Source organism: Neovison vison, chromosome 9 (genome assembly GCF_020171115.1).
Source record: "Neovison vison isolate M4711 chromosome 9, ASM_NN_V1, whole genome shotgun sequence".
Lineage (NCBI taxonomy): Eukaryota > Metazoa > Chordata > Mammalia > Carnivora > Mustelidae > Neogale > Neogale vison.
The window spans coordinates 76,833,210-76,846,887 of record NC_058099.1 but is presented as its reverse complement, the minus strand read 5'-3'; the positions used below and the strand labels follow the sequence as shown (position 1 = coordinate 76,846,887).

Sequence of the window (13,678 nt, the reverse complement as noted above, 5' to 3'; positions counted from 1 at the left end):
TCTGGTTTCTCTCTTTCTCTCGCTCTCCCTGTCTTGCTCCATCCCTCCTTCCCTCTATTTTATGTATTTACAAGGATCAAAGGAGGGCTATGGCTGTGTCCAAACTCTGTATGCACTGCCTGGCTCATGTGTGCAATCAAACTAACTCACACATTTCCTCATGTTCTGATTTAACACGAATGTACTAGGACTGATAGTTGCTGGGGTGACAGGAATGAGGTGAACTTTTCAGGCTTTTTATTTATTTATTTTTTTAATTTGTGTGTGCTTATCAAACTCCCTCAGAAACACAAAGCAGCTTCCTCTTCTTACTTGGATCCTCTGGCAACTCCTAGACCAAGAGCCTCCACTTTTGCAATGTCCCGAGGAGAAGGAGGGACTCTGTGTAAGGCTCAGGGAACACAGCCAGGTTGAAGGAAGGATGCTGTTCTTCCCACGGGCATGTGCTCTGCTGGAGTCAATTCTTTGGTTCAAGATATAATTACTAAAGTTTTAGGAAGATAGCCAGTAACCACTGACAGCGAGTTAAAGCCCTGTTAGAAGTTCCTAAGGTGAAATCGCCTTAGGGCCCCATGTAGGATTTTTTTGATTCGGGTCTAATAACTTGGGATGGAAGAGGAGGTGGTGGTAAATCTTGGTACAAACAGTAAGGCTGTTCGAGAAAACCTGGATAAAAGGCATTTAAGACTTTGTCCCTAAAATCACTGCTGTACACTTGTCACCCAACCTCTGCAAGTCCCAGTACCTTTCTAATGATCCACTGCATCAGGCCAAGGTAGTAGAGCATGGACATCACGGTGCTGAAGAAAATTACAATTGGCAGGACCTGGGGGGCAAGGTGAGGGCATGAAAGCAATCATCACTTGATGTTGGCCTCAGTTGGATCAGTAGGGTTCAGATCAGGTCACTTTTCTGCCTCCTTACCCCCACCGAAACATCCTCCAAAATCATCATCATTGATGTCATTTTGAACTAAATGACATTTTAATCAGCCAGCGCACCCCATCTGCCATTTTCTTCTTTGAATTTCCTCTGGATACACTTGAGTATATTTCATAGGAAATGTGACATTTTTTGTTTCTCTGCAATAATGAGCTTTTCTTACTGTAGTTTCTCAGAGAAGTAATACAGTTTCGGGGGAATTTGTAATAACTAGATCAGGAAGCTGAAGGCCATGGGCAGATGTTCTTGATATTCTGATGTTAAACAGCCTTATTAGCGGAGGATGCTGGTCAAAACAGTGTGAGGAGCTTCTCAGATCCTTCCTTACAGAGGCTGTACAGATCAGATAGAGCACGGTAGGTGCTTCCATACACTGCATCATAAAGGAAGTGCCCATTTGTTTATTTTGTACTTAATTTTATTTTTAAGATTTTATTTATTTATTTCACAGAGACAGAGACAGCGAGACAGGGAACACAAGCAGGGGGAATGGGAAAGGGAGAAGCAGGCTTCCCGATGAGCAGAGAGCCTGTGGCTGGGCTTGATCCCAGGACTCTGGGATCATGACCTGAGCTGAAGGCAGAGGCTTAACCCACTGAGCCACCCAGGCGCCCCCCATTTAGCTTTTAAGATAATTATTATTTTACTTATAGATTTTTTTAATCACTAAAAAAAGTAAACTTGGGAAACTTAGTTTGTTTCTGTGATACCACAATTGTCTTTTTCTGGATCTTGTTTCCCTGATGCTATTTGTGTGCCTTTGATGCAGTGTGTGTTTCCACAGTGAACAGTTTCTACCCCGCAGAGAACACGGAGCTGTGGGCTGGCTCCCTCCACACCCCTACCCGTCTGTACCCCTTTCCCTCTGTTCCCCAGTTAAATGACCAGGGACAAGCTGCCACCAGAGGCATAGAATGACCGAGGACAATTTGTACAGGATCTAATTTAGAAAAATCTATTAATAATATATATTAAAAGACATTTGTGCCATTATTCAGAGCTCACTCACTTATGTGCTTTTATTGGCTTTAATGGGCAAGCAGAGCCTGCCTGAAAGCTTCAGGGAATTAAAGGGGCTTATCTCTTGAATGTTCCCACGGGTATTCTGCTTTGGCAGAAAGGATAGAGGCCACTGCTCTGGGGAAGAGGGTGGTGGGTGGGTAGGAAGTATCCAAAGACACTGGCACAATCTGGGCAGCAAGTTATACCTCCCTTGTGACTTTGTTTTTCCCAATTCTGGGCTCAGCAATTAAAAAAAAAAAAAAAAGATTCAGCATAAATGTTGACCCAACTGAAGCCTGGGTAGATTGGAGGTAAACTCAGAGTCCCTAAGTGAGAAAATAAGTTAGAAGCGTAGGAATAACAATACCACAAAAAAAGAATGCTGATGGAAAAGCTGAATTCATCTTTCTGTCTCATCAACGAGTATTTGTAGGGTCTTTACAGGGGAAAGTGAGCTTCCTGGGGGTTGTGGGAGTGCACGGAGGCCAGCTTCCCTTTCCCCTGGAGCATAATGTGCCTCCTTAGGTTGGGAGAAGGCCCAGCCTCCAGGCCTGCTATGCTGAAGGAAAGACAGGAAGGGTTTAGGATGAAGATGGCTCTGGAGGAAGAGAGGTTAATGGGGTGAGCAGCTGTCTCCTTTTGGGAGATGGAGAAGGTTCCTGAGCAGAGAGCTGTCACTGATCCCAGGCCTGGAAGCCATCAGTGGCCATATGCCTCATCACTGCCTGCTACCGGATGTTCCTTCCCCAGATGCCTTTAGATACTATTGTCCCATACGATTTTTCAGAAGTATCTCAGGAAAAGCCAGGAGCCGCCTCAAAATTATTTGTATATGTCTGATTTATAGCTGTTTCCCTCCATGCTATGGTAACCAAGAAAAATGTTTGCAATCTACTGACTTCAGAAAAAATCTGATAAATGAGAAAAGGCAGTGATGTGATATCCACCCAGGACATGCCTGGCAGGTGTATATCTGGTTTCTGGTCAGTTTCTACCAGAATATCTAATAGATAGTAGTATTAATATCAATTAGTATTAATATCTAATTAGTATTAATTAATTAGGTATTAGATATTAATATCTAGTAGATAGTCTAATCAGAATATCTGGGACAAAGACCCAGAAGGTACTGAAAAAGAAGTAACTACTTCAAAAAGGGATTTGGTTTTACCTTAAATGCAAAGAAGTGCTCTGTGTATGTCTCGCCGAAGACAAATTCAGCACCAGCGTTACTGTATTCCAAGAAGGTCTGAGTTAAAGAAAGGAAAAGCAGACGATCATCACAACCACGGAATTGTGTCTACAGGACCTCCCAGGCTCTGCAGATGGGGAGCCCAGCAAACTTGCTGGTTAGACATGGAAGGTAGATTTTTGTAGTTTTCCTTGCTCCAATGGATGGCATGGAAGAATACTTTTGAACTATACCCACATACAGATTTCCTGTCATTAGTGACATTCAGTCTGACTCTAGGAGGCTCAAGAAGGAGCCAGGTGTGTCAGTTTGTTCCAGCAAACCATACATGGCACGCAGATGGCACTAGTTAGTACTTGGTATGAAGAAAGGCTGTTTTTCTGTTTGTGTCCATCTTAGAAGTATGACACCTCTGGGGCAGGGTGAAAGGAACATTTGGGATAGGGGAGTGGTGCAATGGATGATATGGGGGAGGGGCAAATGTAATATTAATAAACTAGACAGATTAATGTATTCTACACAAACAAAAATGTGGGTCAACTCATGCAGATGAAGAAACCCATTTCTGACATGTCTTGAGGATTATAGCCAAATGTCAAAAGCACTTATAAGCAAGATGTTCATCTGAACCCAACTTACCTGAACTTGTTGGCCCAACCAATCAAAAGCCATAAATCCAGGGTCAGTCCTTAGGATTAAGAGCCCGAGAAGAAACTGTAACCCAATTCCCCAAAAGACAGGCCTCCAGTAAACCTAGGCAGAAAGATGGAGAGATAGATCTTACTAGAAAATGAATGCTAACCTCAGTATACATGCCCAGAGGGTCACGATTTCCTTGGAAACTTCTCACATGTGGCCAGTGATCCACAGTTTGGGAGCCCAAAGCAGTTGTGAGCAGAGAATCTCTTGACAGAATCATGCCCCTAGATCTCAGGGTTGCATTCCCCCTTTCAAACCCTGAGTTTGAAGGCTTCGGTCCCTGGAGAGTATGTACCCATTATATCATGATAAAATAACTTAGACATAAAGAATAGTCTTAGAGGGGCCATTAATGGAGGAGGGATTGGGTCCTCTTCGCCGTGCTGTAATGTCAGAGACATATAATTACTTCCCCTGTCTGGAAAATGGAAAGGCAGAACATGGCTTCTCTCTGTGTGCCCAAGGTTTGTTAATCTGACAATTTGCAAGTGAATTAAGTGAAATTCCACCCTGGTGAGGGCTCCCATTTCACTGTAAAAGGAACAAATTAACTCTAGTGCAGAGCCAGGGAGTGCAGCAGGAATGGACAATCATCTGCTTTCATTTTCGGTGCTGAGATGAGTGGGCTGCAAAGAACTGTGGTATCGGAGGCATAGATACCAGTGGAAATGCTGACCCGAGGTGGGCAGGCACTTTGAATCCTACTAGGTGACTTGTTTTTCTTGGGTCAACCTTTCAGAAAGCCAATAAAATCTTCTGGAGTTTGCCATTCTGAATTGTGAGTGAAAGCTTCGATATCTCTGAATTCTTGCCCATTTAATTGGTTACAGGCTGATAAAATGAGAATGAGAATTGAATTCAGTGGGAACAAAACTGGTTAAGAACAGATTTTTACAGTAAAATAACCTAACTTGCAAATAGAAATTTGATAAATGGCAGAATCCAGTGGTAGAATATTAGATTATTTACTGGCCTGGGGAAACCGGGATCAAAATAGATAAATTTTCTTTGGGTGTTTGATGGAAGGAGGTGGGGTACATGAGTAGAAATTGGACTTGGCAGGAGAGAACACCTCACTGGTGGTGTAACTGGAAAATTACTGAGAATGAAAAATGAGAGAGTACTAGCTCTAAGAAAGCTTGGGAAGAAAGGAACTCTAGCCACTTAATGTAGCAATAGCAAGGTAAGACAAACACTGAATAACAGTGAAATTCTCTCACACTCATTATTTTGAGCAATTTAGACATGAGGGGGGAGAAAAGAGGGAACAAGCTGAAAAAGATAGATTTCACACTTACTTTGGTTGGATACTTGGAAAATAAAAATATCAGGATAATATACATTATGAGCCCACCAAAGGACACCAGCTGCTGTTGGCCCAATTTGGCGGTGTCAAAGATCAGCCAGAAAATAACTCCCAGGATCAGTAAGGTCCAAATCACCCTAAAAGAATCAGAAAGGAGGCATTGACATCATTTGTTATGTTAACCTGAAAATCTGGAGCAGACTTCAACTAACAAATAAAAAAATGTATTAAGAGCAGCATACCCTGGCACCAGGGAGTTATGCTTCTAGATATTGTGCAATCCCTCTTTTGTTGTGGCTATAAAGGCAAATAGCCAAAAGATAAAAAAATTAAAAAAAAATTAAGCACTGTCTTAAGCACATTCTACAACTCTTGGGCTCTTCACTAGTTCAAGGACATACAAAGGGGTGAGAGATGAGAAAGGACACTTAGAGAGGGAAGTCTGGTGATATCTTTGAGAGATCTGCTGTGAGTTCTCACTTTCATTTTGGGAGATGAGAGAGATTTTACCTTTCTTCCCTTTAGGGGAGAACTTGAGATGTGTTCTCTGGAGATGGGGGACTTCAAATGAACCTCAGAGAGCTAAGTTGGACTTCAGAATGTGTTCTGACTCCTTGGAGGATCCAGTGGGTATGACAAGTTTGACTCACAGCTTAGAGGGCAGAGCCAGAAAGCTTGTTGAGATTGCACAATCCTGTGTTATTAGGCCAAGGATTTGTGAACTTTCCTGGTACATCCCTTGTGAGCCACTCTGGGGAGAACCTGTCCTGTGTCCAATCCATTAGAGCCACCTGGAGGAAGAGGAGGTTCCACAGAAATAGGTAGAGGGAAAAGCCCTGAGCACTCACTCATAGGACATGGGGTCCTATAGGAAAGAGTCAGCTTTAATAATTCACAGCGTCTTCCTCTCAAAGAGGCCCCGAGCAGAAAGCTGCCTCCCCAAGTCAGAACTGTCCCATTGCTTGCACAACAATTTATCATTTGGTGGCACTTGAAATTAAAGCATTTTGTAGGGACATTTGAACATATCTTGAGTGAGTCATTGCCCTATTTAGATGTTGATTTCCCGTTTGTAAAATGAAGGCATTATAATTTGGTTATGTTATTTCTAGTTTCAATAGCCCATAAACGAGGGAGCAATTTCAGAATGCATTTTTATAACACTGTTGGAAAAGACTAACTTCCCTCTCAAATGCAACAAGAGGACTGGGTACATTTACCACTTCATCCAGAACCACTGGTTTTGTAGGAGCCTTTTGCCAGGAGACAGGCACTCATCGATTCGATGCTCGTATTTGGCCATAAAATAATCCCAGACCACAAAGAAGATGGCGGCCACGGTGATCACGAAAAGGGGAAGGGCTCTCTGAAAGTTCAGCACACAAGCTGCAATCACCATTGCCAGGTAACCTGTTGAGAAAGTGAGTGCAGACAGGGTACATCACCCACACCAAGCTGTTGACCAGCCTCTAGCACTGACGCCAAGGGGAGGTTCAACCAAGAAGACACTGAATGCAGAGTTGTTTGGTCTTCGCTGCATGGCCTGAAAAGCCTAGAATACTAGGTGGCCCAGTATAGTGGAAGGTTTTAACGCTGCTGTTCCTTATTTCAGCTATCTGACCACCAACCAAGCTACTGACCTTGGAGGTGCAGTGATCTTAAATTAATGCCAATGGACTTGGGTGCATGGGTTCTCATTTTATAGACAGGAGTGTTCTTCAAAATGGGCTGTGGAAACCTTTGCTTTGGAGGGAGTCAAAATAGGGGACCTGCTCATCTGGAAAGATAGGCAAGAGGAACAGCCTACATGACCCTAGGCTCCTGCTCACATTGTATTTGCATGAAGTATGAATTTCACTTAGATTGCCCTCTGCAATTAGACTCCCACCTGGTGAGTATCACCATGTCTTCTAGTTACCTGGATTTGCATTAACCAACCCTTAAATCCGTCACAACAATGAAGGCCTTAAGAGTAGGGGACCTGAATAATTAGCTGCTAGCTGCATACACCAAAAAGGGAAACAATCTGCATAGGCAACCACAGGTGAGACCCATCACTCAGGGTGTCTTGATTAACATTTCTTCTTCTCTGGATTCACTGAAGTCCAGGGAAACAGAAAGATTAGAAAGATGTATTTTATTTCTACAGAAAACTAGTAATTGTGGAATTCTCATGAAAAGACACTTGCATCCATCTTACTTTCATTATTTACCTAGAATTAAGATGCCCCAGATGATGTACCAAAGGGTGGTTTTGTGTTTCTTATAAAAATCACAAACTGTATCATATTTCCTTTCCAGATATCTGTAACAACACAAAAACAAAAAGGCAGGCAGAGTAAATATCAAAAGCATGAAATAAACCGACATACTGAGCTAGATGAGCCTTTGTAAATCAAGCGAGCAAATGAACAAATTGGTGAAGTGTATGTCCTGCAAAATAGAAATGGGATACTCATCTCATTTAAGACTATAATCAGCCATGGCTTGGATCAGCGTTTGCTGTGTGGATGTGCCAAGCCCTGAGGGCTTATAGAAATGCAGAAAACATGCTTCTGGAAACAGAGCAGGGGAGACGGTAACTAACCAAAAGCCAAAAATAAATCACAAGATGAGAGTGTTTCTCACTGGACTATGAGGGCCTTTGATAGCTTTTAAGCCACGGTTATGAAATGTTCATTTTAGAAACTCTCACCCCTTCTGGTCTCATACAGTTTGAGTAAGTTAGTTGTTCCCTGTCCTGGCTTACCACATTTTTTAGTGGGAGACTACAGAATTCACTGGGTGCTTGAAATATAAAGAAGAATCTTGTGGATTTCAGAGCTACCAACTAGCAGGTTGTAAGATAGCTTTCCAGAAAGTTCTGGCATTGTTGGCATGCCTTTGTTTCTGTCCAGAGCTTTGTTAGGGGCTGGTAGGTAGTGAGTGAGCAATATGTGCATTGACTACTTCTGCTGGGGAGGACAGTATCCATCAGCCAGTGAGTTTGGAGAGGCCCAAGACCATACACATGGTACTGTCTTCTACTTCTCCTGGGGTGCTCCTGGTTCCCTCCATTCCTGCCCTGAAATCAGGCTTCCCTGCACTCGTCTCTTTCCTCAGTGTGCCTTCTAATAGAGACCTCTTCTTTTCCTACTGGAGGAAGGAATTTATTCATACATTTAATCATTGCCACTTCTAGGCCACCTCTAGTCCCTAGAGGAGATTCCTCATCTTCAGGATCTCAAAGAACTCAGGCCTGAGCTGGGACCTCCCCTCCACTTCTCCGTCTTGCAGCAGCTATGCCTGCGTGTCCAAGTCTTGGCACCCCCTGCACCTTTCAGTGTACAGCAAAAGCCCCTCACTCCTACAACACCTTCTCGCATCTCCTCGGACAGAGGCATCCTTCTGTGCTTTACTCCTACTGTCTTCTTTGGTCATATTTTGTGATAAAACCTTGACAAGCAAATTTCTTGGAGAATATACATGAGCCTAGTAGCATCATTAGGACCCTTGGGAATGAGGCTATTGATGGGCATTTGTTGAATTACTGGATAAATGAGATGTTAGTGTGTGTTGCTTATCTGGAACAGTATTGCACCAGTGTGGGTTGGGACCCATCCATGGATTAAGAAGAGCACAGTGCGGGACATCCATCTTTAATAAGAAAAAATAAGATGTATGAGAGCATATCAGACATAGTAATGATGAGTTTTATATCACGAGAACTTTGGTGTTATATATATGAGTGAATTAGAAACACTGATCCAGAAGATTTGGAGGAAATAAAAGTTCAGTAAAGACCGAGTTTTCGTGGCTGAACTTGGGAAAGGCTGATGTACGATCATCTTCGATTTCTGGTAGTGTTTCAAAGTGACAGAGGTGGAAGGCAACATTGAATTGGGGGCGCATGCATGTACTTCAGGTTGGGTTAATCAGATTCTTTAATTGCATGGAGTGTGTGTGGTCCAAGACAGCAGCCTTATACTGTGTAAAGTAGCTCAAAATAGAGGCTTCAGCCATTTGGTAATCTTGACTAGATCATTTCTGTCCTCCTGGAGATTACTTCTATCCCTTTATCATTAGAGGAAACCTGAGTTATCTCTACCCACCCAAGACTTTCTCAGCCCCTGGGGGTCAGAGATCCATAGAGTAAAATGAAAGATGGATCTAAGCTCAGGTTTCTGAGGTAGTAAATATGTGGATGGTGACAAGAGCTTTTAATCTTAATTCTCACCAAATCCAGAGAGACCTTCTGATGCATAAAAACAAAGTTCCTCAGAGACATAGAAATTTAAATAAAGTTTTTATAAATTTTAAATAAAATTTAAATGGACAGTCAGAAATTTGACAATACTTGAAATATATGAAATATATTTCATACTTGAAAGTTATGACGAACCAGACAATCTTGGACTAGGAATCAGAAGCTGAAATTGTTAAGTTAGATTTGTTCCTCTCTAGTTGACTAACCTTGAGTAAGTCACTTCTCTGAGCTTCATTTTCCTGGTCCAAAAAATAAAGAAAATAATTTGCCTCTCTTACTTCATGGAGTAAGGACTTGGAATACCTTTAAGATACTATAGTGTAAGAGCAAGTTTGTGGGGACTTAATGTGGATCGGGTTTTGAGAAATCAATTGCTTATTGATTGACATTGAGAAGATGAATTAACTACTTTTGCATGGACTGGAGCAATTAGTTGGTAATTTATGGCTTTAATTAGAAGACTGTCCTGGATATTGGGTTCCCAGAGGACATCAGCAGTTTGAATTTACCACAGTGATTATCATAGAGCGTTAATTTTTCTGAAAATGCTGTTGGGTGGGTCGTAGTGGTGGTAATAGATAATGAATAATAATAAATGATTGAAATTAGATGAGGATAAAACAAAGTGACAAAACCAAATAGGAGGTCAGTAAGGTTACTCCTCTAATTTAAACCTGTACCCTTTTTGATGTGTCTCTGGGTCATCCGCCTCATCTTCTTTGTTTCTTAAAGAATCCTGCTCAATGGTGACTTGCTCTTCGTCCTGGAAATCAAACATTGCAGCAGAGATGGAATAGTGAGATGCCGGGGCATAATGGACCCTCATCTTTTTTGCTCAAAATTTCGGCAAAGGACTGACAAAAGCTCTTTTAAAATTATTATGCAAGAAAATAGCTCCTATTATCTTCTTGTGCAGACATTTCCCCCTTTATCACAAAAAATCCAGGATCACACTTCTCTCTCCTTTTTCTTCCAGAGGAGCTGTTGGTATTTCCTTCTTTTCTTTAGGGGATAGGTTCATATCTCTACTTTTTCTTCCTGTCTCTACTGCAGTCATTCAACCGCTGCTCTGTTTTCAAGCAGGAGTTAAATGAACTCAATTTCAGAGGCTGCATAAATCTCCTTTTATACTCTGCCAATCCTGGTTTCCATAGGACGAAGACAAAGGCTAGTTTATTTTTCCTGGCAGTCCAACACTTGGTCTGCAGATGGGAACACAAGCCCAGGATCTCCAAGGGCTGATAAACTTTCTCTTGGGAACTAGGGTCCTTCTATCAGTGGGCTAAAGTTTGGAAGTATTTCCCTTTCTCATCAAACCCTTGCTCTGATTAATGGAGTGAAGTATATACCTGGGCTATCTTTCTATGTACCATTCAAACTTTTAAATATCCATGACCGATTCTGTTCTCAGGATAGCATAGAGGATTTTCTGCCTCCCTTCATTTTGCAATAATGTCTCAAACAAGCAGTTCCATCTATTGTAAGCATGGCAAGGGAAGGTGGCAAGGAAGTATGCAGACATGGAAGAGTTTTGAACATACTGTAGGAGGGATAATGTCAAATCTCAGCTTTTACTTTCTGTCATATCCCAGGTAGACGTTGATTCTCTGGACTGTGTGAGAACTTAGAAATAAGTTGTAAGTGGGGCATCTGGGTAGCTCAGTTGGTTAAGTGTCTGTCTCTTGATTTTGGCTCAGGTCATGATCTCAGGGTCGTGAAACTGAGCCCTGCATCAGGCTCTGCACTGGGCATGGAGCCTGCTTAAGAGTCTTTCTCTTTAGCCACACCCCTCTCAAAATAAAATAAAATAAGATAAAATAAAATAAAATAAATATAAAATGAAGTCATAAGCATGTCTCTGAGCTGAAAGGATTCTCAAAGATCATATAGTCATTTGATGCCAAACTCCATTATACACTTCATTTAGACTACCTTCATTTTCTGGGCTGGACCCCAGGAATTAGGAAGGTGAAGGATAATAGAAAGAGACCATTGGAGTCCAAGCTGCAGCTGCTGAGGACAGGGGTGGACAGGACCCTTATTCATTTCATTCCCATCCAATGCCTAGCTTAGCCAATAGTTAAAGTTTGACAAATATTTGATTTAAATAGTCATGATTATTATTTTCTTACAGTGAAATTTCAAGTTACCTATTCTCTATAGAATGTCTGACATTAACTCTTCTATGTTCTCCCCAAACATTTCCCATTTTATTTATTTGTTTGTTTATTTTTACTTATCAGATTGGTATAGACATTTTTCTTTTTAAAAAATTTTAATTTAGGGACACCTGGGTGGCTCAGTGGGTTAAAGCTTCTGCCTTCGGTCCGGGTTATGGTCCCAGGGTCCTGGGATTGAGCCCCCCGTTGGGCTCTCTGCTCAGCAGGGAGCCTGCTTCCCCCCCCCACCCCTGCCTGCCTCTCTGCCTACTTGTGATCTCTGTCAAATAAACAAATAAATAAAAAAATAAACAAATAAATAAAACTTTAATGTTAATATAATTAACATACATTTTTATTTTAATTTCATGTGTACAATATAGTCTTCAACAATTCTCTACATATGACATCTACTTATTTACATCATGATGAATATACTCTTAATCCCCTTCCCCTATTTCACCCATTCCCCCACCCACCGCCCCTCTGGTAACCATCTCTTTATAGCTAAGTCTGATTTTTGGTATATCTCTTTTCTTCTTTGTTCATTTGTTTTGTTTCTTAAATTACACATATGAGTGAGATCATATAGTATTTGTCTTTCTTCAACTGTATTTCAGTTGGCATTATACTCTCTAGATCCATCCATGTGGTTGCAAATGGCAGCATTCCACTCTTTTTTTATAGCCCAATAATAATGCTATATATTACGTATAGATAGGATATATATATCACCTCTTCTTTATCCATTCATCTATCGATGGACACTTGGGCTGCTTCCATAGTCTGGCTATTGTAAATAATGCTGCAATAAACATAAGGGTGCATGTATCTCTTTGTATTCTTTGGATAAATACCCAGCAGTGCAATTACTGGATCCCAGGGTAGTTTTCTTTTTAAAGTTTTGAGGAACCTCTATACTCTTTTCTGCAGTGGCTGCACTGGTTTGCATTTATACTGACAGTGCTTGAGGGTTTCTTTTTCTCCTCATCTTTCTTTTTAAAAATTTTATTATTTATTTATTTATTTATTTGTTTGTTTGTTTATTTCAGTTAGCCAGCATATAGTATATCATTAGGTTTTGATGTAGTGTTCAGTGATTCATTATTTCTCCCCGTCCTTGCCAACACTTGTCGTTCCTTGTGTTTTTGATTTTAGCCATTCTGACAGGTGTGCAGTAATATTTCATTGTGGTATTGACTTGGATTTCCTTGATGATGAGTGATGTTGAGCATCTTTTCATGAGTCTGTTGGCCATCTGGATGTCTTCTTTGAAGAAAGGTCTATTCATGTCTTCTGCCCGTTTTTTAATCAACTTATGGTTTTTTGGTATTAATAATATGGAATGCTTCACAAATGGGCATGTCATCCTTGTGCAGGGGCTATGCTAATCTTCTTTCTGTCTTTCCAATTTTAGTATATGTGCTGCCATAGTAAGAACCTGTCTCCATCTTTAAAACAAACCACGGATTGCATGGAGCATTGGGTGTTATATGCACACAATGAATCATGGGACACTACACCAAAAACTAATGATGTACAGTGTGGTGACTAACATTACGTAAAAAGAAAAAGAAGTATGGCAATTGAGCTAAACTTATGAATTCTGCGAAACAATTGCACCCTGAGTTTATACTGAAATGGCTTTATACAATTTGACGTTCTTATTTTTTATCTGCTATAAAATGAGCCAAAGAATATCATCTCCTAAGAAGCTAGTGCAAAAATTAAATAAAATGTTAAATACAGGGGTGCCTGGGTGGCTCAGTGGGTTAAAGCCTCTGTCTTTGGCTCAGGTCACGATCCTGGGGTCCTAGGATTGAGCCCTGCATCGGGCTCTCTGCTCAGCAGGGAGTCTGCTTCCCTTCCTCTCTCTCCTCTGTCTGCTTGTCTGCCTACTTGTGATCTGTGTCTGTCAAATAAATAAAATCTTTTAAAAAATGTTAAAAATAGCACTTGAAAAAATTATTTATAAACTTTAAAGTGAAATAAAGATTTAGCATTGAAAATTAAAAAAAAAAACAACTAACAACAACAACAACAACAACCAAAAATGATAATAACAACAAAATCTTCTTGACCCCATGGTCATGGGGTCAACATCTGCCTTCCCTCCTTTCCTTCAAAGACAA

At 41.0% G+C, this 13,678-nt stretch overlaps 1 protein-coding gene and 1 non-coding gene across 2 annotated transcripts in view; both read right to left on the bottom strand.

Moving 5' to 3' along the window:
- SLC28A3 (solute carrier family 28 member 3) overlaps positions 1-13,678 on the bottom strand; it is a 58,479-nt gene that overhangs the window by 13,742 nt on the left and 31,059 nt on the right. Inside the window, exons 3-9 of the mRNA XM_044264339.1 lie at positions 10,068-10,150; positions 7,355-7,446; positions 6,362-6,551; positions 5,134-5,278; positions 3,776-3,889; positions 3,116-3,193; positions 746-826 (exon numbers count right to left, since the gene is read on the bottom strand). Coding sequence (XP_044120274.1) covers positions 746-826; positions 3,116-3,193; positions 3,776-3,889; positions 5,134-5,278; positions 6,362-6,551; positions 7,355-7,446; positions 10,068-10,150 — 783 coding nt within the window. The remainder of the gene's footprint in view (positions 1-745; positions 827-3,115; positions 3,194-3,775; positions 3,890-5,133; positions 5,279-6,361; positions 6,552-7,354; positions 7,447-10,067; positions 10,151-13,678) is intronic.
- On the bottom strand, positions 12,881-12,987 carry LOC122917864. The gene has a single exon (XR_006386491.1). It is a non-coding gene; the product is annotated as a U6 spliceosomal RNA (small nuclear RNA).